At 40.0% G+C, this 21,784-nt stretch overlaps 1 protein-coding gene across 1 annotated transcript in view; it reads right to left on the reverse strand.

Annotated features, from left to right (window-relative positions):
- The window catches only part of mylk3 (myosin light chain kinase 3), a 60,647-nt gene extending 39,164 nt beyond the window's left edge, over positions 1-21,483 (reverse strand). The window contains exons 1-6 of the mRNA XM_072596224.1: positions 20,718-21,483; positions 13,734-13,827; positions 8,425-8,890; positions 2,239-2,753; positions 2,018-2,123; positions 448-541 (exon numbers count right to left, since the gene is read on the reverse strand). Coding sequence (XP_072452325.1) covers positions 448-541; positions 2,018-2,123; positions 2,239-2,753; positions 8,425-8,890; positions 13,734-13,827; positions 20,718-21,299 — 1,857 coding nt within the window. The 5' untranslated portion in view covers positions 21,300-21,483. The remainder of the gene's footprint in view (positions 1-447; positions 542-2,017; positions 2,124-2,238; positions 2,754-8,424; positions 8,891-13,733; positions 13,828-20,717) is intronic.
- Positions 21,484-21,784: the final 301 nt, after the last annotated feature.

A 21,784-nucleotide genomic window follows, 5' to 3' on the forward strand; every position in this document is an offset into this window, starting at 1 on the left:
AAGGCCGAGATTGATAAATTCTTGATGTCACAAGGAATTAAGGGCTATGGGGAGAATGCTGGTAAGCGGAGTTGAAATGCCCATCAGCCATGATTAAATGGCGGAGTGGACTCGATGGGCCGAATGGTCTTACTTCCACTCCTATGTCTTATGGTCTTATGGTCTTAATATTGCATTTAATGTTGCAAAGGTACACACAGAACTGCCTGAATATACATTCATATTAATCGTTACAGAAAACAATCCAGGCAGGCAATTGTGCTGGTGAAGCTCAATTAAGGAGAGCTAAACAAGTTATGTAAAAAAAAACAAAGCTGTAAATCATTGCAGTATCTACGTCATTCGGCAAGCTTTCAACATGAAACATCCCCCAGGTGACTGCAGTTAATCAAAATGAGGCAAGTGACGAGTCATGTTTAACAAAGTTATTTTAAGTAAGGAATTTACCCTGTCCTTTGGTCCTTTTACTTTAACTATTTTGGCAGCGAGTTCGAGGCCGGTTGATGTTTCTGCACATTTGAGAACTTGGCCAAACCGACCCCTGTCATTACAGAAATACAAGAGTAAAAATTTAATGCACATAACCACAGGAAATTACCATAATAAGTAACAGCTAATCTTTCTCTCCACCTCATTGCTGAATATTTCCGAATTTACTAAGGTAACTGTATGATTTATTGTACTTATCATGAGTAAAGTATGAAATAATTATTGTTATAAGAAAATCCCAGTGGAATAGCAAAGCTATACTGTAAGTAGTAGAACACAAACAGTTACTTCTTTGAAATTTATGCTGTGCTAAGCACTTTTCAGAAAATTCCTATTGGTTCAGCCAGTCTTTTGTATTTTACATTATCCAACAACAGCATCTTAAAAATATAACAATGTGTGCAATGATTTTGCCACTTTTCTTGCTTTCTAGTCTGCAAGCTCTGGTTCTTAATGGCGTGAGGTTCTACTAATGCTTCAGACCTCCAAAGCCTTATTGAAATGGTCATTGTGGAGCCTGATGACAGCAACAAGCTATTTTAAGATTGATGTGGAGTTGGGGAGGATGCATGATAGCACATACTGACTTAATATTCACTTAACATGTACATATATGCACTACCAGTGTGAACTATTAGATAGAACCCTGATCCTTTTGTCTCCTTCCCAGCTCAAAGAAGATTAAGCTAACTGCAACAATCCACCATCTCCAAACACCTATAACCGATATCAGCCCAGTTAGTTTGGGCCACAGAGTCAAGTCTGTGTTCTTCAGTGCAACAGTCAATTTACCACAAAAACACCAGAGAAACAGTTGGGTGTCGACTCTATACACCTCAGTGACGTTTTACTCATACACTGTTAAATATATAAAATTGCACCAATTTTAAAGTACCAATAATCTGAAACATTCAAATTATAAATGTCTAATATAAAATAATTATTAATATTTTATCATGAGCTTCTGAGGGATGTATTGACATAGGGGTCAGTTGGCTAAATTGTTTGGACAATTGATTTTGTAATGTAGAGTAAAACCAACAATGTGGGTTCAATTCCTGCTCTGGCTAAGGTTATCAGAAAGGATTCTCCTCCTGAACCTCTCCCCTTGTCTGAGGCATAGTGACCCTCAGGTTAAACCACCACCATTCCTCTCTCTCTCTAATGAGAGCAGACCTATGGCCTTCTGTTTAGATTATGGTGACTTTATCTTTACCTTAGACTTATAATTAATTTATTACTATATCTAAAAAGGATTGACTGGAGGCTGTTCCAGGTCAATGCTTTCTAAATGTAACAAAATGATTTGAAAGCTTTATACTTATCATTATTAGTTTGGACTGCATTGCACATCTTTACATAACTATCGTTCATTTATGTTTCAAACCAGAAGTCATGAGAATGTATTTTGTAAAGCTACATAGTGAAATATTTGCAGAATAATCAAGACCTTCATAATTATCTCCCTTCCTTGGTCTTTTTTTTTGTAGTTATCCAAAATGACTGAAAGATCCAATTAATAACTTACCCTCCAAGCACCTCGTTGTAATGAACTGTATATGAAGAGGTTACAAGTATTTTCTTAGTAGTTACTATACGATGACTGAAGGGAGCTGGAGGTGACGGACTATCATCTGAAAAGGAAAATCAAAACTTCACAATTGGCATAACTTTAGAGTTTTACAAACAGGGTTGGAAGTGAAATATTGGATGTTGGAAGTAATGATGGGATTATGAAAACTAACTCACCAATAATGATGTGATCTTCTGGCTTCTCAACAGATCCCTTCTGGTCTTGTTCTTTGTTAGTGATTTCTGTAGAATCTGGTTCCTTCTTTGCCAAAACATTCATTTCTGTGATGTTCTCAGATTCATTGCTTGCTTTCTGAAGTTCTTTTGAATCCTTTAATTTACTACCGGTATCTGATTTGCACTTGTTTTCTGCTTTATTTTGACAACTCTCAGCACTTTTCTCACCTCTCTGGCTTGTTTGAATTTTGATGTTTTTTAAACCTTTCTCTTGGGTTACAGATGGCTTAGATAATTTGCAGACATTTTCATCTTGTGCTGGTTCTTTATCCTTTGTGGTTTTCTGTAGTATTGTAGCTTGCATGTCTTCTTTGGGCTTTTGTTGTACTTTGTGCTTTTTATGTGGTTCCTTCTGTCCTTCACACGATGCAGGCACAAGCTGCTTGGTGGCTGTTTCCTCTGAACTGACCTTTTCTGTAGGAAGGACTGGCATTACCTGTGTTGTTTCAAAAGCCCTGAAAAATAATTGCAGTACTGATTAAATAACAGCCATAATTTTTGTGAACACTTATTTGTACAAATGTAAATCCTCCTTTATTAGTGAGTACTGGAAACAAGTTTTCTTACCTTCAAAATTCCTGGATAGCCTAGCTTGAAATCAAGGATACAGTAGCATTAGAACATCACACAATCTCATTAAGTCACTATCAAGTAGCTTTGCAAAGCAAATTTCTAAATCACTAAACTAGGTGATGCCATAATTTGCTGGAGACCTAGTTTTCAATATAATTTGGCTCTTAGAATGACAATTCTCTTTCTCTAATACATATGAAATATTCAATTTATATAGAAATTATTCTGTAATATAATTCAATGTTTTTGTGATCAAATCTGTCTCATATTTGCTTGTTTATTAGACAGAATGTGAGTTGCATATTTAAAGCAATAGGCTGGTGAATAAAACATTTAGCATCCGAAATAATTAACTAATATCCTAAGGTAAGTTATTTACATCAGGCTACAAAGGATCATTCCTGGGATGAGCTATTATGTTTATCAAGACTGAGCCTGGAGACATTGTGTGGGTATACGTCCTGACTTAGTAACAATAACTTAGAGAAATGAGAAGAACTGGTGGCAATGAATCCACCCAAGACATTTCCTTTGATTCTGGCAAACAGGACCTCAACAGACACCATACCCGTGGAGCTAGGATCCATAAATAACTATAAACTTCCAGCAAAGGAAGTTGTGATTCAACTGTATCATGGATAGATCTGATCATATTACTTCTGATCACTGAGAGAGAACGAACCATTTGAGCACTGGAGTTAACATGGAATAGGAGTCAAACATTTACATCCTGTGGCTGAAAAGCTCAGTTATGGAGAATGACAGGATGACAAATGTAAGATTGTCGGTCTGGAAAAAGAAAGAGAATAGTCCATCAATGGCAGTGAACTATTGTAGTCCTTGATTGTCCAATAGCGAAATCATGCCACATGGTTAGAAAACCACACAATTTTCTTTTAGTGAAGGACCATAAACTGTGATCTATTTCTTGGCCCTGTTCAAGGACATGGGAGCTCAAACAAAATGAAACAACAAAGTTATAAATGGACATGTTTACGAGAAATGCCTCAGGCTTTTTATAACCGACAAAGGCTATCCATGCTAACCATACAGACAGTTTCAACAAATGTAGATATAATATCAGTCAGGAAAAATTCAGAATTTAAAAGTTTATCTTGTTTATATTGTTAAACATATGGTTGGAGGCACTGGATACTACAAAGTCCATGGGGCCTGACAACATTCTGGCAATAGTACTGAAGATTTGTGCTCCAGAACTTGATGCTCCACTAGTCAAACTCTTTCAGTACAGTTACAACACTGGCATCTAACCAACAATGTAGAAAATTGCCCAGGAATGTCCTATGCACAAAACACAGCACAAATCCACCTGGCCAGTCACTGCCCTATCAGTCTACTTTAAATCATCAGTAAAGTGATGGAAAGTGTCATCAACAGCAGCACTTGGTCAACAATAACCTGTCTGTGTGGAGTTTGCACATTTTCCCTATGCCTGCGTGGGTTTACTCTGGGTGCTCTAGTTTCCTCCCACCATCCAAAGATGTGCAGGTTAGGTGAGTTGGCCGTTCAAAATTGGCCATTGTGCACAGGGATTGGGTGCATTAGTGACGGGACATTTAGAGTACTAGGGAAAAGAAACGGGTTTGGATGGGTTACTCTTCGGAGCCTCGATGTGGACTTGTTGGGCCAAGTAGTCTGTTTCCACACTGTAGGGATTCTATAAAATCCTATGAAGAAACTTGTTCATCTCCAGGAGATGACTGCAGGAGTTCCTATGCCCAACCATTTTCAGCTGCTTCATTAATGACTTTCCCTCCATTATAAGGTTAGAAGTGGCAATGTCCACTGATAATTGCACAATGTTCAGCACCACTCACAACTCCTCCGATACGGAAGCAGTCCATATTCAAATACAGCATGATCCGGACTATATACAAGCTTGGGCTGACAAGTGGCCAGTAACATTGTCAGACAATGCCAGTCAATAACTACTAGCTACCTGATGAAGGAACGGGGCTCTGAAAACTTGTACTTCCAAATAAACCTGTTGGGCGATAACCTGGATTTGTGTGATTTTTAACTTTGTCTACCCCAGTCCAACATCAACGCCTCCACATCATATTTCCAAAAAGAGACAATCTAATGGTTGAATAAATAAAACATTGAATTGAGGATTAGGGTCTCAATGAGAATTCCGGAATGTCCCCTGAACTGATTCCCAGTCCTCTAGTGCAATTCCGTGATGTTGCACTTGCCTGTTGTAATCAAGTGACATTGTTAATTCAGGAAACTTGATATCACCACTGATTTTAGTAGGAGTAGGGCAATTAACTTTCCAAATGGAATCTCTGTGAAGTACAGACCAACACATTTTTGAGTACTGTCATAAACCATTCATTGTAATTTTCAAGAATTTCTCCATTATAAGAGTGCTGTTGCCCATACATTTTGCTCATATTTGGCAAATTGCAGCTCATTCGCTTATCTTTGAGGTTTTATAAAATAGCTGAGTATATGGAAAAGATAACATGGAATATTTAATTCAAAAGTGAAATTTCAGTGGATATGGTAATATAGTGGTTTTATTTCTGCATTAGTAATCCAGGGCTCTGCACCAATGATCTGGAAACTTGAGTTTAATCTCAATTCAGTTAGAACAAAGAATAAAGAAAATTTACAGCCCAGGAACAGGCCCTTCGGCCCTCCAAGCCTGAGCCGATCCAAATGTACTGTCTAAACCTGTCGGTCAATTCCTAAGCATCTGTATCCCTCTGTTCCCACCTACTCATGCATCTGTCCTGACACATCTTAAATGAATCTACCGTGCCTGCCTCTACCACCTCTGCTGGCAACACGTTCCAAATGCTCTGTGTGAAGTATTTGCCACATGTATCTCCCTTAAAAACTTTCCACCTCTCACCTTGAAAGTGTGACCTCTTGTTATTGAATCCTTCACTCTGGGAAAAAGCTTGTCTCTATCTCTATGATTTTGTAAACCATGAAGGGTATAGACAGGGTGGATAGAGACAAGCTTAAGTTCATCAAATAAATCTAAAAACAAGAAGTTAGTCTCAGTGATGGTAATCATGAATCTAGTGATTGTCATAAAAATAAAATATCTGACTTTCTCATGTGCTTTAGAAAAGGAAATCTGCTGTCCCGATTCAGTCTGATCTCAATTGGCCCAACAAGTCCACACCAACCCTCCGAGGAGTATTGTACCCAGAGCCATTTCCTTACCCTATTACTCTATAATCCGTCTGACTAATGCACCTAACCTACACATCCCTGAACACCATGGGCAATTTTGCATAGCCAATTCACCTCATCTACACATCTTTGGACTGAGGGAGGAAACCAGAACATCCAGCAGAAACCCATGCAGACACAGGGAGAATGTGCAAACTCCACACAGACACCCGAGGCTGGAATCGAACGCAGATCTCGGGTGCTACGAGGTAGCAGTGCTAAACACTGAGCCACCATGTCTCCAGAGCCATCTGGGGCTTGTGCTAAAATCAGTAGAGCTTCCCCATAGCCTAGCCAAACAATAGCTGAGCACAGCCATAGTCACTGGATCATACATCAGAGCCAGTATGACAAACACCGTCCCTGGTAAGCTTTACCTTACTGGCAGGACAAACCTCCCAGTGGTGCAACAAAATGGTGCATAGGGAGGAAACAATGGTCTTGGAACATCCCAGCATTGATACCTAGCATCAGTGCCCATGAAGTTTCATATTTTCAAGTCAAAGAATCAACCTTCCAAATCCCACCTCTAACACTCTCAGCCGATGAATCGATCCTATTCCATGTTGATCACCTCTTGGAAGAAGTACTGAGAGTATCAACAGAAGATAATGTTTTCAGAGATTTTAATATTCACCACCAAGATTTATTCTATAGAATCCATCTGCCAGGCTGCCAGCATTCTCAAAGATCCATCTCACTCTGGCAATTTTATATATATATTAATGATACATTATATCATTAATGACGGTGAAGTCAAAATGGAAACATATCCAACCACCTTCAAGTGGATGATCCATCTCAACCTACTACTGATATTGCCACCATCAAACAAGCCACTCTTCAGCCAATTCAATTCATTCAGGAAATGGCTGAGTGCACTACAGTCATAGGTAATATCTCAACTGTGCTGAATATGTAAACTGTAGAACTAGCCATACCTCAGTGTATTCTATCTGTCAACACAGAAAATTGTCAAAATATGTTCTATCCACAACAAACAGGTCAAATTTAATGCAGCAATTACTGCCCTATTGGTCCTCTGTTGTCATCAGTGCTATCAAGTGGCAATTGATGAAGGAACCTTAGCAAAATTAAAATCAATGGAAAAATTTCCTTATTGGCTACAGATATATCCAGACAGATATCCCCATATGAGGCTCAGCAGATGGAACTTGTGGATCAAACAAAAAGCCTCACATTCTTGGCCAATGAGACCTGTCTGCATCCCGCCTTCTAGATCTCAATAGATCCCAGCCCCTAGCTCTTGCCCATGGTTCCATCATTTAGCCGCTAGCCCTAATTGTCAAGGCGCCAGTCTTACCTCTCAGTCATGGCTCCAGCTTTCAGTCTCCAGTCCGAGCTTTCAACTTCCAGTTCTCACCCCCCAGTTCTTTCTCTCAGCCCTGGTCCCAACTCTTGGTTCAGCCATCACCATCTCTAATACTTTGACTCATGAATCCCAGCAAAAAGTTCTGCTAAAAATTCCTCAACATTGAACTGTCAGTGCTGACTGTTCTTGCTGCTCCTCCAATCACAGGCTGTTTCTGTCCGAGGGTAGCTGTTGATAAGTTTACAAGTAAGTTTATCAACAGTAAGCATAGTACAGAATGAACTTGTGATTGGAGGGGCAACTCTTCACCAGTCCATCTATTTTGTTTAGCAGGGCAAAGTCTCTCTGATTGGTCACCCCGTAGTCATCTTGTAACTAAAGAAGCTGTTATCTAGGTACCTTTGTACCCCAGATGGTGCTGTAAGTGACAACATATAAACTTTTCACTGTAGTCATTCAGTATATGTGACAAGAAAGCTCATTCATTCATTCATCTTTATTCATGGATAATTTGGAGATTTCTGGGAGTGAATTTTCCCACTATCACCATGTATTTTATCTGTCTCCCAAATCCACGAAATAAGCTGGTATAATGGGAAAATTTGAGAATCTTTTAGTGCAGATTTTTTTTTCAAAATAGCCCAAATGGAAAATCTTACATGTATTTACCTTGTAATAAGCAAGGTCAGCAGTATTTTATCTTAAAATCAGATAAAAACAGATTCTTTCTTTGTGAAATGTAATCTGCTTTTGAAAGGAAACTTATGGAGCAGAAATATAGCTGATCTTTTCATCTTTTAAAGGCAGCACAGTAACTGTCATAAGAAGCTTGGTTATTCATTTTCTTTTTGGTAACTGGTCTAAATTATGAACTCAGAATTCACTTGATCAGTTCCATGATATTTTCTGTTATAACTAGTAGTCGTCAATGGTATAACAATTAAAGAAAAGCATAAGTTTGAAAGATAAGGATAAACAGCGATTGATAGGTTGTTGAAGTTTAAACATACCTCTGTGGCAGTGCTGAGGAGTTTTCAACAACCTTTGACTGACTTATCACCAGACTGGCCTCAGGGGGTTCAATTGTGACATTGTCAGTCTCTTTTCCTTGGCTTCTTTCAACTCCATGTGTTTTATACGAGTCATTGTTTGTGCTGATTTTATTTACTTCTTTCATGTTGTCTGTTGTTGAGGTCTGATTCTGTGTGTATTCCTTGTTTTCCTGTGGAACTTCCTTCACCTTTTTTGTTCCGGTAGAAATCTCTTTCTTGCAGACACCTCCAGAGGTATTTGTTGTTGCTGACGCCCCCTGGGGGTCTTTATGTTTTCCAGCTGACGCTGGGGGTTGGTGCAGCGATTTACCTCCTTCAGAATTAATTGTTGCCTGTGATGCAACTAGAATGATGCTGTTTGTCTTTACATGCTCATCTTTATCTTTCTGGACATTTCCACTGGTTTGGATATCTTCATTGGCCTCTGAGCAATGACGTTCAACAAAGAAAATTATATGTTTTAAAACTTTAATAACACCTATCATTTGGTAAAATGCCATTTAACATTCAAAATTAACACTGTTACTATCACCTGATCATAAGCTACCACTGTGGATTAGTTATCCTGAGTAGAAGCCTATAGGTAGTGCACCTGTTATGCAACACCCTATTCCCAAACATAATGAGAATGGATTTTTTTTTAATGAAAAAGGAAAGAAATTAGATACATTTCAATTACAAATTAAGCAAATGAAAAGAAGGACAGTGGTGTAGCTCAACACATGTTGTGTCCGGGTTGGTCAGGGGTTTATGCTAAGGTAGCAGAACTAGCCAAGTTATTTTTAACAAGTACTTAAGTATGTTACAATAAATCAAGGGCATGGAAATTATTAGTGGTTTGAAAAGTTCTTTTCATTTAAATTATGGTGGAAAAGGACAAGTGAAATGTGTTCTGTTACTCATATAGGCTTTGGAGCGTTAGGAATCCAGCCTCTGACATGGTCTTGTTATTGTGTCAAGACCATATCTTTTTTATTGCTGTGCATTTTTGATTGTTGACACAATTGGGAAAAGTACTGGTTTAAAAGTGGGTGATTAGTCTGTGAACCAGCATTCCCTCTAATTTTCTTTCTGGATTCACAGGCCCCTGAGGTGTATGTGCAGCAGAAACTTCCAGAACCGAAAGTCAATATTATGATTGGTATGCCAACACTGTTTGCCACGCACAGAACACTGGAGCATATACCATGGCCAGGCAGCTTGCGTGGAATGTTGCTATGGACTATTAACTAATTATCAATGAAAAGATCTCCTCCCTGCCAACAATGACATGATTGTCTCCCAGATAGCTAAGCAGCTAAGGGGTGTGAATGTTTGGGTAAATGTAATCAAATCTCGGGAAGGGAAGGAACTGTGTTTTTTTCTCTGCAATAAAAATTATAATCCCGAAGATAGCCAATTTATTTCCCCATATCAGTTACTGTGAATTCTAATAAATAAGTCAGAGGCCTTCATACATGTGAACCTGTCACCCTGTGCCTCCTGCACCGAATCTGGAAGAAGATCAATAAGCAGCATTCTGATCAGTGAAAGGATCATCTCAATAAACCCTGCGAACAGAGACTATTGAACTGCCTTGTGTAAATATATGACTTACATAAAACAAACTGAAGGCTAGCTGCGACTGGGAAACTCTGCAGCAGTCAAAAGCCTGTGAAGACGCTGTTGAAAACACGCAGGAGGTAGTCACGTGACATTCCGTGTCGCGCTCGGAAGAATGCGAGGCGGTCACGTGACTTTCAGTTTTGCGCTCGGAAGAGTGCGAGGCGGTCACGTGACGTTCCGTTCCGCGCCCGGAAGAGTGCGGGGCGGTCACGTGACGTTCCGTTTCGCGCCCAGGAAGGGTGCGGGGCGGTCACGTGACGTGCCGTTTCGCGCCCAGGAAGTGGGCCAAGGAGGTCACGTGATGATCCGTTTCGCGGGCAAAAGAAGCTCACGTGGGGTCGGACATCCGGGAATGCGAGGAGGCGGGGAATGGAGTCAGATCAACAGCCAATGAGAAGATAATTCTACCTCAGTGTGTGTATGACGTTTTTTATGGCATAAAAGACTGGGGCAGGGACAAAACGAGGTCTTACTTTTTGAACTGCCACACATGGTAGTGGGTCAGGGAAAAAAGGGTTAGACCCAGAGCTCTGCATGCTTTGTCCACTTACTGTTTAAAATAAATCAAGAGTGTGAGACTGAATATCTTCTCCTAGTGCTTCATTTAAAAGAACACGCAGGACGAGGCTCACACATAGAAGAAAGTAAATTGGTAGATTGAGCCAAGTCTTACACTTGTCAGTCTTTCCCTCCATCCATAGCACCATTTTTTTTTGTCTGTCTCGATGTGTGTGTGTGTGTGTAGAGGGAGCTGGAACAAAGAGCAGCATAGTACAGGAGCAGGCCCTTTAGCCCACCAATCCAATGCTGACATATGGCTTCTTCCTAAACTAAAATCCTTTTGCCTCTATCCAGTCTGTATCCCTCAATTCCCTATTCATGTATCTGTCAAAATACCTCAGAAATTGCTATTGTGTCTGTTTCTACCACCTCCACTGGCAGCACATTCCATGCACTCACCACCCTCACAACTCCTTTAAATTTACTCCCTTTTACCTTAACCTATGTCCCCTAGTAATTGACATTTCTACCTTGGGAAAAACTATGCATTCCATCCATGCCTCTCATAATTCTGTAAACGTCTATCAGGTCGGCCTGAAAGTGAAAACAAATTAAGTCTGTCCAATCTCTCCTCATAACTAATACTGTCCGAACCAGGCAACAACCTAGCAAACCATTTCTGTACCCTTGCCAAAACTACCACATACCTCTGGTAGGTGACCAGAACTGTACGCAATATTCCAAATGCGGCCGAACTAAAATGTGATGCAGCTGCAACATGACTTGCCAATATTTGCACTAAATGCCATAATCAATGAAGGCAAGCGTGGCATATGCCTTCTTAATCAACTTATCCACTTGTGTTGCCATTTTCAGGGAATTGTGGACTAGTACACCTAGATACCTCTGGATGTTGACACAACTAAGAATTCTGCCATTTACTGTATGTTTCCCTCCTACACTGGATCTTTCAAAATGCATTACCTTGCCAAATCTTCTGTCTGGATTAAACTCCATCTGCCATTTCTCCGCCCAAGGCTCCAGCCTATCTATAGGCCTATCCTATCCTATCCTATCTGCTCTGCTCCAGCCTATCTATATCCTGCTGTAACCTCTGGCATCATCCTCACTATCCTCACACCTTCTTGTGCCATCTACCAAATTACTGATCAAACCACTTATGTTCTCCTCCAAATTTATGTATATTAAAAACAGCAAGGTTCCAGCACACACTGATCCCTGTAAAACACAGCTGATCACAGATTTCCAGTCAGGAAAACACTCTTATAACACTAATGTCTGTCACTTATGACTAAGCCAGCTTTGCATTATTCTTACCAGCTCACTGTGGATTCCATATGACTTCACCTACCATGAGGGACCTTGTCGAAGGCCTTGCTCGAGTCCAAAAATACAATATCTACTGCCCTGCATTCATCAATCATCTTTGTCACTTTCTCAAAAAACCTTTTCAGGTTTGTGAAACACAATCTTCCCCATACAAAGCCATGCTGCCAATCATTAATAATTTCTGTACGTAGATTAGAGTTTTATTTGGTAGAGAGATATATACATATAAATGATTCAGAATTATTTAATTGTTGTTAGAGTCTATTTATTTAAGTGCAGAATGGTGGTCTGCATTCAGTCAAACTGAGGCTAAACTGAGGAACTCTGCAGACGTTTTAAAAACTTTAACTCCTTACTCCAGCAATAGCAGGGCTTGATTTCCCATGAGCGACCACAGTACGATGTAAATAGCCATAGATTTATGTGTCTGGTCAGTTGAGTTCCTGCTCAACAGTGAACCACAGGACACTGATAGTGAGGGATCATATGAAGGCTCTTCAATATGAAATGGTTGTGTTTGTTCAGATGATCAAAGCTGACCCTTGTCATTGCTTAAAATTTTATGATGAAAATATATAATGAGTTTTCAAGTTTTCTTTGGATGTGAAATACTTAAGAGAAAGGGAAGCTTTTTCTTAACAATTCTCTTTAAGGGTGTTTAGCGTCAGTGACTATATTGGATGCAGTTGCTTTGCTGCAGTAATTATGAACACTTAAATATCCATTGTACAAGCTCTGTTGGTGAAAGAAACCTTAGAAAGCGGTCAGCATACAAACACAGGAACATATATAGTGTTGATCTCATCCGAACTTGGAATGGCCAGGGCACTGCCATAGGAAATGCAGCAGGCATTGACATTGAACATTGTAGCGCAGTACTGGCCCTTCGGCCCTCATGCTGCGCCCGACATGTGAAACTCAACTAAAGCCAATCTAACCTACACCAATCTATTTGCATCTCCCTCCCTCAACAAAGAAGATGCAATACACGGACAATTCCTTTTGTCTGCAAAGAACATGACCTTGTGTGAGAGCATACATCGCTTCTAGCACAAACAACTGAATCACATTGCTATCCTGATTGAGATGTTAAATTATTATAGAAATTGGTAGACCCTTTCTAAGTTTGTTTCATGTCCTGATGAGAGTAAGGGTACAAATACTCTGGAAAGAATCTTCATTTTTGAGGAATACAACAATCAAAAAGTGCAGCATTAAGTCTTCAGTGCATAATCAGGAGATCTACAATCAATTATGTCCTAACAAAGCCTGGTCCTAGTAATGATACCAGTTGGTGCATGTAATGGCTAGGCTAATGTCAGGGGCGGCACGGTGGCTCAGTGGTTAGCACTGCTCCTTCACAGCACCAGGGTCCCAGGTTTGATTCCAACCTTGAGTGACTGTCTGTGTGGAGTTTGCACATTCTCCCCGTGTCTGCGTGGGTTTCGTGCGGGTGCTCCAGTTTCCTCCAATAGTTCAAAGATGTACAGGTCAGGTGAATTGGCCATGCTAAATTGCCCATAGTGTTAGGTGCATTAGTCAGAGGGAAATGGGTCTGGGTGGGTTGCTCTTCGGAGGGTCGGTGTGGAATTGTTGGGCCGAAGAGCCTGTTTCCACACTGTAGATAATCTAATCTAATAAAAATAACAGTTCAGAGAAACAGGTCATTTACAATGGTAGCAGGCTTAATAACTGGTTTAATATTATATCCGAAAAGCACATGCATTGGGGGGTAAATATGTACCAAGGCACACTCAATAAACACTCACAACTGTCCACAACTGTTCAGAAAGTGAATAATGTTTCTATACCTTCAAACAATTCTCTGTTTATTTGTGCTTGGACCCCTCTGTTGCTATATCCATGCTTTGGTTTGGCACCTTTCTCGTCAGCTTTATTGTTTCCCTGTTAAAAGGAAGTTTCACAAAATTTTAAATGGTCATGAAAAGTATTAGTACACAGGCATCTAAGTGATACAAAAAAGGCTATCAATTTTGAAATAATTCACAAATTAGCATTGCATGACCATCACGTTAATATTGTTTCTTAACTATTGTGGAAACTTGTAGCTTCTGTCAATTTAGACACACACATACTTGGCACGGTGGCTCAGTGGTTAGCACTGCTGCCTCACAGCACCAGCATCCCAGATTTGATTCCAGCCTTGGGTGACTATCTGTGTGGAGTTTGCACATTCTCCCCGTGTCTGTGTGGGTTTCCTCCGGGTGCTCCGGTTTCCTCCCACAGTCCAAAGATGTGCAGGGCAGGTGAATTGGCCATGCTAAATTGCCAGTAGTGTTAGGTGCATTAGTCAGAGGGAAATGGGTCTGGGTGGGTTGCTCTTTGGAGGGTCTGTACGGACTGGTTGGGCCGAAGGGCCTGTTTCCACACTGTAGGGAATCTAAAAAAAAGCTTTCTTAATCATTCAACTGTTTTAAATAGTATGGGTACAACCATTAGTTATGTGCAGTATTGTGTGTGATAAAGCACTGCAGTCTTGAGATGGCCTGTGAATTCTGAGCTCTGGCAATCTAGCTCTTGAAGCTCCTTAGTTCTACTTATCAGTTGCAGCTTGGCCTCATTTTAACTTTATCAACCTGAAACTTTGGAAAGCACTGTTGAGTTCATCCATGGTTAAATTCTGAAGGATAACAGCAAGATTGGTTATCATTGAAATGACTCCACAGAGGCCCATATCCCATCATCAAGACACGTTTTATTTACACTGATCCAGCTTCCTCAGAGTTAGTTCTCTGAGTGAGCAAACCCTCTGACATTCCTGGTTATATCTGTCAGCCAGGGCTTCCTGATGGGGCCAGATTAACAGTCCCAATTAGGGAACTCATATTCGATGAGGTCGAACTGGCTGACTTCATGACAATCACTACAATTATCAGTGCCTGAAATAAAGGCAAATTAATGGAAACATTGATTGAACAACAAACCTGCATAATACACTAAAATTCAAATTATCCAGCCTCATAGAAACTTGAATACTCCACCTACCAGAATTGTGATATCCTCATTATGACTACAAATCATACATCTCAATTTCATTTTCATTTGAGGGTGCTATTCCTGATTTAATACTATTTTTGATTTTCTGCTTTTTGTGTCTTTCTCCTTCTTTAGCCAAGTGGTGCTTGGTGCATAGGAGCAACTGAGCATAACAAGTGTTGAGCAATAATTGTCTTCCCAGTCCCCATTTCTTTTCCATGCTATTAGCAGCAATTAATTATTGTTTTCTGTATGAAGGTTTTTGAAGAGAGTGTTTGTTGTCTCCAAGTACAACTATCAGCCTTCCTTTCTGAGGAACTCAAAAGCATCACTCCATAAATAGGCAGACAAAGGGATTGTTGATAGTAGGCAAGTTATCATTGTGGGAGGGAAGGGAAGGGGAGAGAGCAGAAGTGCAGGAAATAGATCAGACCCCATTAAGGGCCTTGTCAAACATGATTTCAAGGAACCCTCAGTTGAGGAAAAAAGTGGGCCTGTCTGAGGTCCCCCTGTGGAGGGTGGTATCATCAGAACACAAGCAACGGAAACAGAGAAACTGGGAAAATGGAATAGAATCCTTACAGGAAGCAAGATGTGAGGATGTGTAGTCTAGGTAACTATGGGAGTTGGTGAGTTTGTAATGGATATTGGTGGTCAAACTAGCTCCAAAAATGGAACCAGAGATGTCAAGGGTGGGAAGGGAGGAGTCAAATATGGACCAGATGAAGCTGAGCGAAGTTTGGGAATTGGAAGCAACATGGATCCATTTTTCCAATTCCGAAAGCGAGAGGGAAGCAGCAACAATTGATGTCATAGGTGTACCAGAGAAAAGAGTGTGGGGAAGAACCTGTACAGGACCGTAACAAGGAATGTTCCACATACCCCAGAAAGAGACAGATATAACTGGGGTCAATGCAGATCCCTATGGTCACAGCTTTGACCTGAAGAAAGTGAGAGGAACTAAATGAGAAGTTGTTCAGAATGAGGATGAGCTTGGCCAGGTGGACGAGGATGGTGATGGATAAGGATGGTTCAGAAAGAAGTGGAGAGGCCTGAGACCATCCTAATAATGGGGCAATGGACATGTAAAGGGATTGCATGTCCATAGTGAAGATGAAGCAGCTGGAGCCTGCAAACTGGAAATTCTGAAACTGACACAAAGCATCAGAAGAATCACAGTGGGAAGGGACTGGACAAGAGGAGAAAAACATTGAGTCGAGATAGGAAGAAATAAGTTCTATTGGGCAGGAACAGGCAGAAACAAAGGGTCTGCCCAAGCAATCTTGTTAGTGGATTTTAGGGACAAGGTAGAAGTGGGTTGTACGGGATTGGGGGACTCTGAACTGGGAGTCTGTCAGGGGGAGATCCCCAGATGATTTGAGGTTGGTGACCATCAAGGAAACAATGGCTTGATGCTCGCTGGTGGGGAGAGATATAGGGAGCTGTCCAAGAGCTGGTGCTCTGCAATGTAAAGGTCAACACACCAGACAACAGCAGCACCACCTTTGGCAGTAAGTTTGATGACAAAGTCATGGTTGGATCTGAGAGCACAGAGTGCAGTCAGTTGAGAGAGGGATAGGTGAGAATGGCTGAGCAGAGATATTAAGGTGACTGATGTCACATCAAGGTCAAGCGCATGTAAGAGGCCAGAGGGAGAGGTCCAAGTGGTGGCAGAGAGTGGAGGTGGATGAAAGAGTCCAAAGAAATGGGCACAGAGGTGAAGACAACGGAAGAATAACTTGATCTCACATTGTGTCTGAAATGTGTCGACATGGGGCACAAAGGGATAAAACTAAGCCTTCGCTGAGTAAAGAACATTCAGCATCAGAGAGTAGATGGTCAGAAGTTAGCCACTGAATTTACATCTGCAATTAACATTTGACTGTATGTCTCTTTTAAAAAGTATTTGTTGGATTTTAAAAATTCAATGTCCTTAGGTGATTTGTGGTCATGGCAATGGGCATAACCATTACTTAACGTATTGAAACTACTATGGGAGCAACAAGCAGTAGTGTACCTGAGAAAATACATATAGATTATAAGATATAGGAGCAGAAATAACCCATTTAGTCCATTGAGACTGCTCTACCATTCAATGAGATCATGACTGATCTAATAATGCCCAACTCCAATTTCTTGCCTTTGCCCACATAATTCATTCCATTACTGATTAAAAATGTCTACCTCAGCCTTGAGTGTACTTAATAAGCCAGCCTCAGTAGCCCTCTGAGAGAAGAAATTCCCTCTTGCTCTGTCTTAAATAGACGGCTCCTCACTCTGGTTCTCTGGTCCTTGACTCTGCTACAAGGGGCGCAACCTCTCGACTTGTAGCCTGTCAAGCTGGCTAAGAATTTTATGTTTCAATAAGGTAGTCTGTCATTTTTCTGAACTCCAGCGAGTTCAACCCTTACTTACTCAAACTTAAGAAAATCCTGGGATCAACCGAGCAAACCTTTTCCAGACTGCCACCTATTTTTCTTTAGATAATTTTGCAGCATTCCAGCTCTGGTCTGACTAGTGCCTTGTATAGTTTTCGCAAGACTTCCTTATCTTATACAGAATTCCTTTTGAAATAAAGACCAACATTCCATTTGCCTTCACTATTTCAAGCCGAAACTGGATGCTAGATTTTTGTGATTTATGCAAAAATTAGAACTCCTTTAAATTCCTCTGTGCTGCAGCTTTCTGGAGTCCCTCTCCATTTAAATAATATTCAGGTTCTCTATTCTTCCAGCCAAAGTGCAGAGTGTGTAACATTATATTCCATCTGCTAGATGTTTGTTCACTCGTTTAACCTGTCCATATCCTTGTGCAGACTCTTTGTGCCATCCTCACCACTTGTTGTCCTGCCTTTTTTTTTCATTTGCAAACTCGTTGATAATATATGACTTTCCTCCTCCAAGTCATTAATATATGTTGGAAATAAGTGTGGCTCCAGCACTGATCCGTGTGGCACATCAGTACTTACAGCTCACCATTCTGAAAATGCCATCTTTATTCAACTCTCTGTCTCTTTTAGTTATTCTAATATACTCATGTTATACTGTAATATATCTAATATACATTTTAATATATTATCCCCAACACCATGAGACCATATCTTATTAAGTATCCTTATGTGCAGTATTGAACTATCTTAAACTTTTAACAGTAGGTGCCTCAGTAATTTGGTATGGAGATTCTGATGACTGGGTTTCTGCAACAGCTAGCAAAAATAAAATGTCTCTACGTAGCCATTCATTTGTCATTGTTTATATTTGTCATCTACACAAAGAAAAGAGATATAAGTAAATTAGTGAATAACAGTTTTTATTTATTCAGGCTGAATTACTATCACCAATTGGGCACTGGCCTAACAAATACCAACTTAACTGCAGCAGCAGTTTAGCTGCTACTATTCCACTTTGGACTTATTGGTGGTAATACCATGTTTTCTGTTATACACTATACCAGTGCACAAAAAGGATTTCCTTGGGTTTGCTGCCATTGTCACATTCAAACTAACAGTGTACTGCCAGCATAACATACATTAAATACCAGGAGCACAGGGATTCAAGATTTTATAGGCAGTAAATCTACTGGTGAAACTTACGAAAGTGATTATTGTGTACAGTTCAGATTAGATTACTTACAGTGTGGAAACAGGCCCTTCGGCCCAACAAGTCCACACCGAAGCACAACCCACCCATACCCCTATATTTACCCCTTTTTAACCTAAAAAAACAGGCAACTTAGCATAGCCAATTCACCTGGCCTGCAGGAGGAAACCGGAGCACCCAGAGGAAACCCACGCAGACACGAGGAGAATGTGGAAACTCCACACAGTCAGTCGCCTGAGTCAGGAATTGAACCCAGGTCTCTGGTGCAATGAGGCAGCAGTGCTAACCACTGTGCCACCGTGTCACCCACAGGTCTAGTCAGCCTGCTATAATGTGGATATTATTTAATTGGAGAGAGTGCAGAAAAAGGATATTATTGGGACTGGAGTATTTGTGTTATAAGGAGAGGCAGGATAAACTATGCTTTTTTTTCACTGAAGCATTGGAAGTTGAAGGGTAACCTTATCGAGCTTTATAAAATGAGGGGCATAGATAAGGTGAATAGCAAAGTTCTTTTCCTTAGGGTTGAGGAGTTCAAAAGTAGAAGGTTGGTTCCTGTGTGGAATGAACTTCCAGAGGAAGTGGTATCATTCTAAACCTTTTCTATTCATATACTTGTCCAAATGTCTTTTTACTACATTTAAAAGACATTTGGACCAGTATATGAACTGGAAAGGTTTAAAGGGATACCAACCAAATGCACGTAAATGGGGCTAATGTAGTTTTGGGAAACTTGGTTGGCATGGATGCGTCGGACTGAAGGGCCTGTTTCCATGCTGCGTGTCTCTAAGACTCTGTGTTAAGTTACCAGTTATGCAATTTCTGCCAAGCTTTGTATGAGATGGGAGAGGGGTCTCTTAACATGGGAAAGTGGGAGGACAATCTAATTTTTTTGTTTGGTGGCTTCAATGGGTAGTCAAATAAACAACCATCCCATTGAGACAAGCACTGAAGCACAAGCATCAAAACATGTCACAATACTAAAAATACCGAAACAACAGCAATATCAAGGTAGGTTTGGGGTATTTTATAACACACAACTTGTGCTTGCAGGGGTATGCTTTGATTTTGCAATTGAAGGCTCATATTATTGTACCACCAACAACACCCTCATCGTGCCTGCAACAAACCGTCCCTCACCAAAGTGGGGCACATCATAGGATTTAGAACTGCAAGGACAGTCTCATCAAACACCAAACAAGAGAGCAGTGCTCAATATCTGTGTACCAGAATGGCATCATGGGTGACATCATCAGATTTGGTGCAAAATCAAAGATCTAGTTTTTCCCTTTGGTAGTGTATTTGCTATGCTAACATCATACAGAAGTGGAAGACATACTTCAGCCTCTGTTCAGATGAACAAAACATGTTGCTAGTCACCAATGGATGGTTAGTTTCAGATTACATCTATGTTTTTCACTGCAGTGAAAACGTTGTTCAGTTCCAATACAACAGTATAAAAGATACTGCTTCCCACATTGCTGTTGGAGAACTCAGAAATATCTCAAATATTAAATAAAATGAACAAAAAAGAGTCATTTATTACAGTACAATCACAACTTATTTGCAACACCCATGGTATAACTGGAATACATAGTCCTACCGTTGTCATGTAGGAGAACCTTTTTCTAACCTAGAAACAGGCATTAAAGACTGTAAACTGATTTTTAAAAAAATTATTCCTTCAGAAGTTATTGTTCTTTCTACAATAGAGATTGGTGTTAATGCTTGAATTTTAAAGGCACAATGCTAACATTCTGATTTACATCTCCAGGTTCTGCTTTTGTGAATATCAGGTGACTGGAGAATTTGGCAGGGATCAGAGGAGTACAGAAATTGTACACTCATGAAATGAATTTATTGCGTAAACTTTTATGATAGTATGAAACGTTAATGCAAGGCAACTATAGATACAATGCAGGTAATTTTCACTTTGTGTAATGTCGTCAAATGGGTCCCATTTTATACAATTGACAAAATTAAATTGTTCCTGCTGTGCCTCTTCTACTTTACACTCTAGTTCATATATACTTAATTTAAAACTGTTTGTTTTTTTCAAAATCAAAAGCAGGGCATGAACAGATAATTATTAGCATAGACTTTCATTCCCGACCTCACCTGGTCGACCATTATTAAAGTATAACCCCATTTTAATGCCAATTTTTTTTTCTGAAATTTCTTTTATTTGGTAAAACTGACCTCTGAAGATTCTATTAGGCTTCCCTTTTTCCAAGGCACAGTTCCTTTTAGAATAAACTGCACAATGTTGGAATTTTTGAAGACTTCACTGACAAAGTGAATGGCTTTATCCACAGCTGACACCAATTTTTCAATGCCATCTAATTTTTCTTTTTGTATTGTTGTATCTTGATGTACAGTTGTCACCATTTTGAACAGTTCCATGAATAACAGCTTCATCTGAGGGTGACTGAGGCAATCAATATTTTGCAAATATTTAATGTCACTTTTATTGTCTACCATTCCATCGCAGTCTTTTAATGTTTTCAGTATTTCAATGTTCTTTTCTAAGTCACCCATTCCTTGAGACATGTCTTCCAATTTCTTAAGAACTTGTCCTTGAAAGTTTACTATTCGATCGACTTTCTCGTTAAGAAGATTCAGTTTGTTTTCCATTGTGCTTAAATTATTGGCACTGCTGTTTTGACTTGCACCAGTCGGCTTTCTCACTTGGCCAACAGACCCACTTTTATTCTGAGAGTCAAGGCTACCACCTTCGTACATTTTGGCCAAACAAGTGGCCAGTGATACTGGCTTACTCATTTCTCTCAAAATTGAATAAATTAGCTCAGGTCTTATGATATCTCCGGTCTCTTGAGCAACTCTTCAAATGAAATAATCCATACAGTTCTTTGAAGAATCTCTTTGCTTGTTAAAATGTGAAAGAGCAACTTTGTATCTGCTTTAGTTTTGTCATCCTATCTGAGCTTCACCTTCTCCTGTCACTGTTGCCTCTCACAGATTTTTAAATAACCCAACCTGGTTGATGTATTCTGAATTCTTCTGGGTCTGTTGACGTCACAGAAATGCTTCTGTGCGATTAGCATATTTTTCTTGAGAATCCAATGTTAAACATGCAGCTTGTAAAAATGACAAAGCAGGACGCTTGCATTTATTCAGATTGTAAGTTTATGCACATATAAAAAAAATTATTGCAACCTATTTCATTAATCACAACTGTAGGCGTGGAACTTGGAGTACAAAGGATTAGTTGATTCATGTATGCAGCTATTTACAACTGATGGAGA

This window comes from Chiloscyllium punctatum, chromosome 26, assembly GCF_047496795.1.
Source record: "Chiloscyllium punctatum isolate Juve2018m chromosome 26, sChiPun1.3, whole genome shotgun sequence".
Lineage (NCBI taxonomy): Eukaryota > Metazoa > Chordata > Chondrichthyes > Orectolobiformes > Hemiscylliidae > Chiloscyllium > Chiloscyllium punctatum.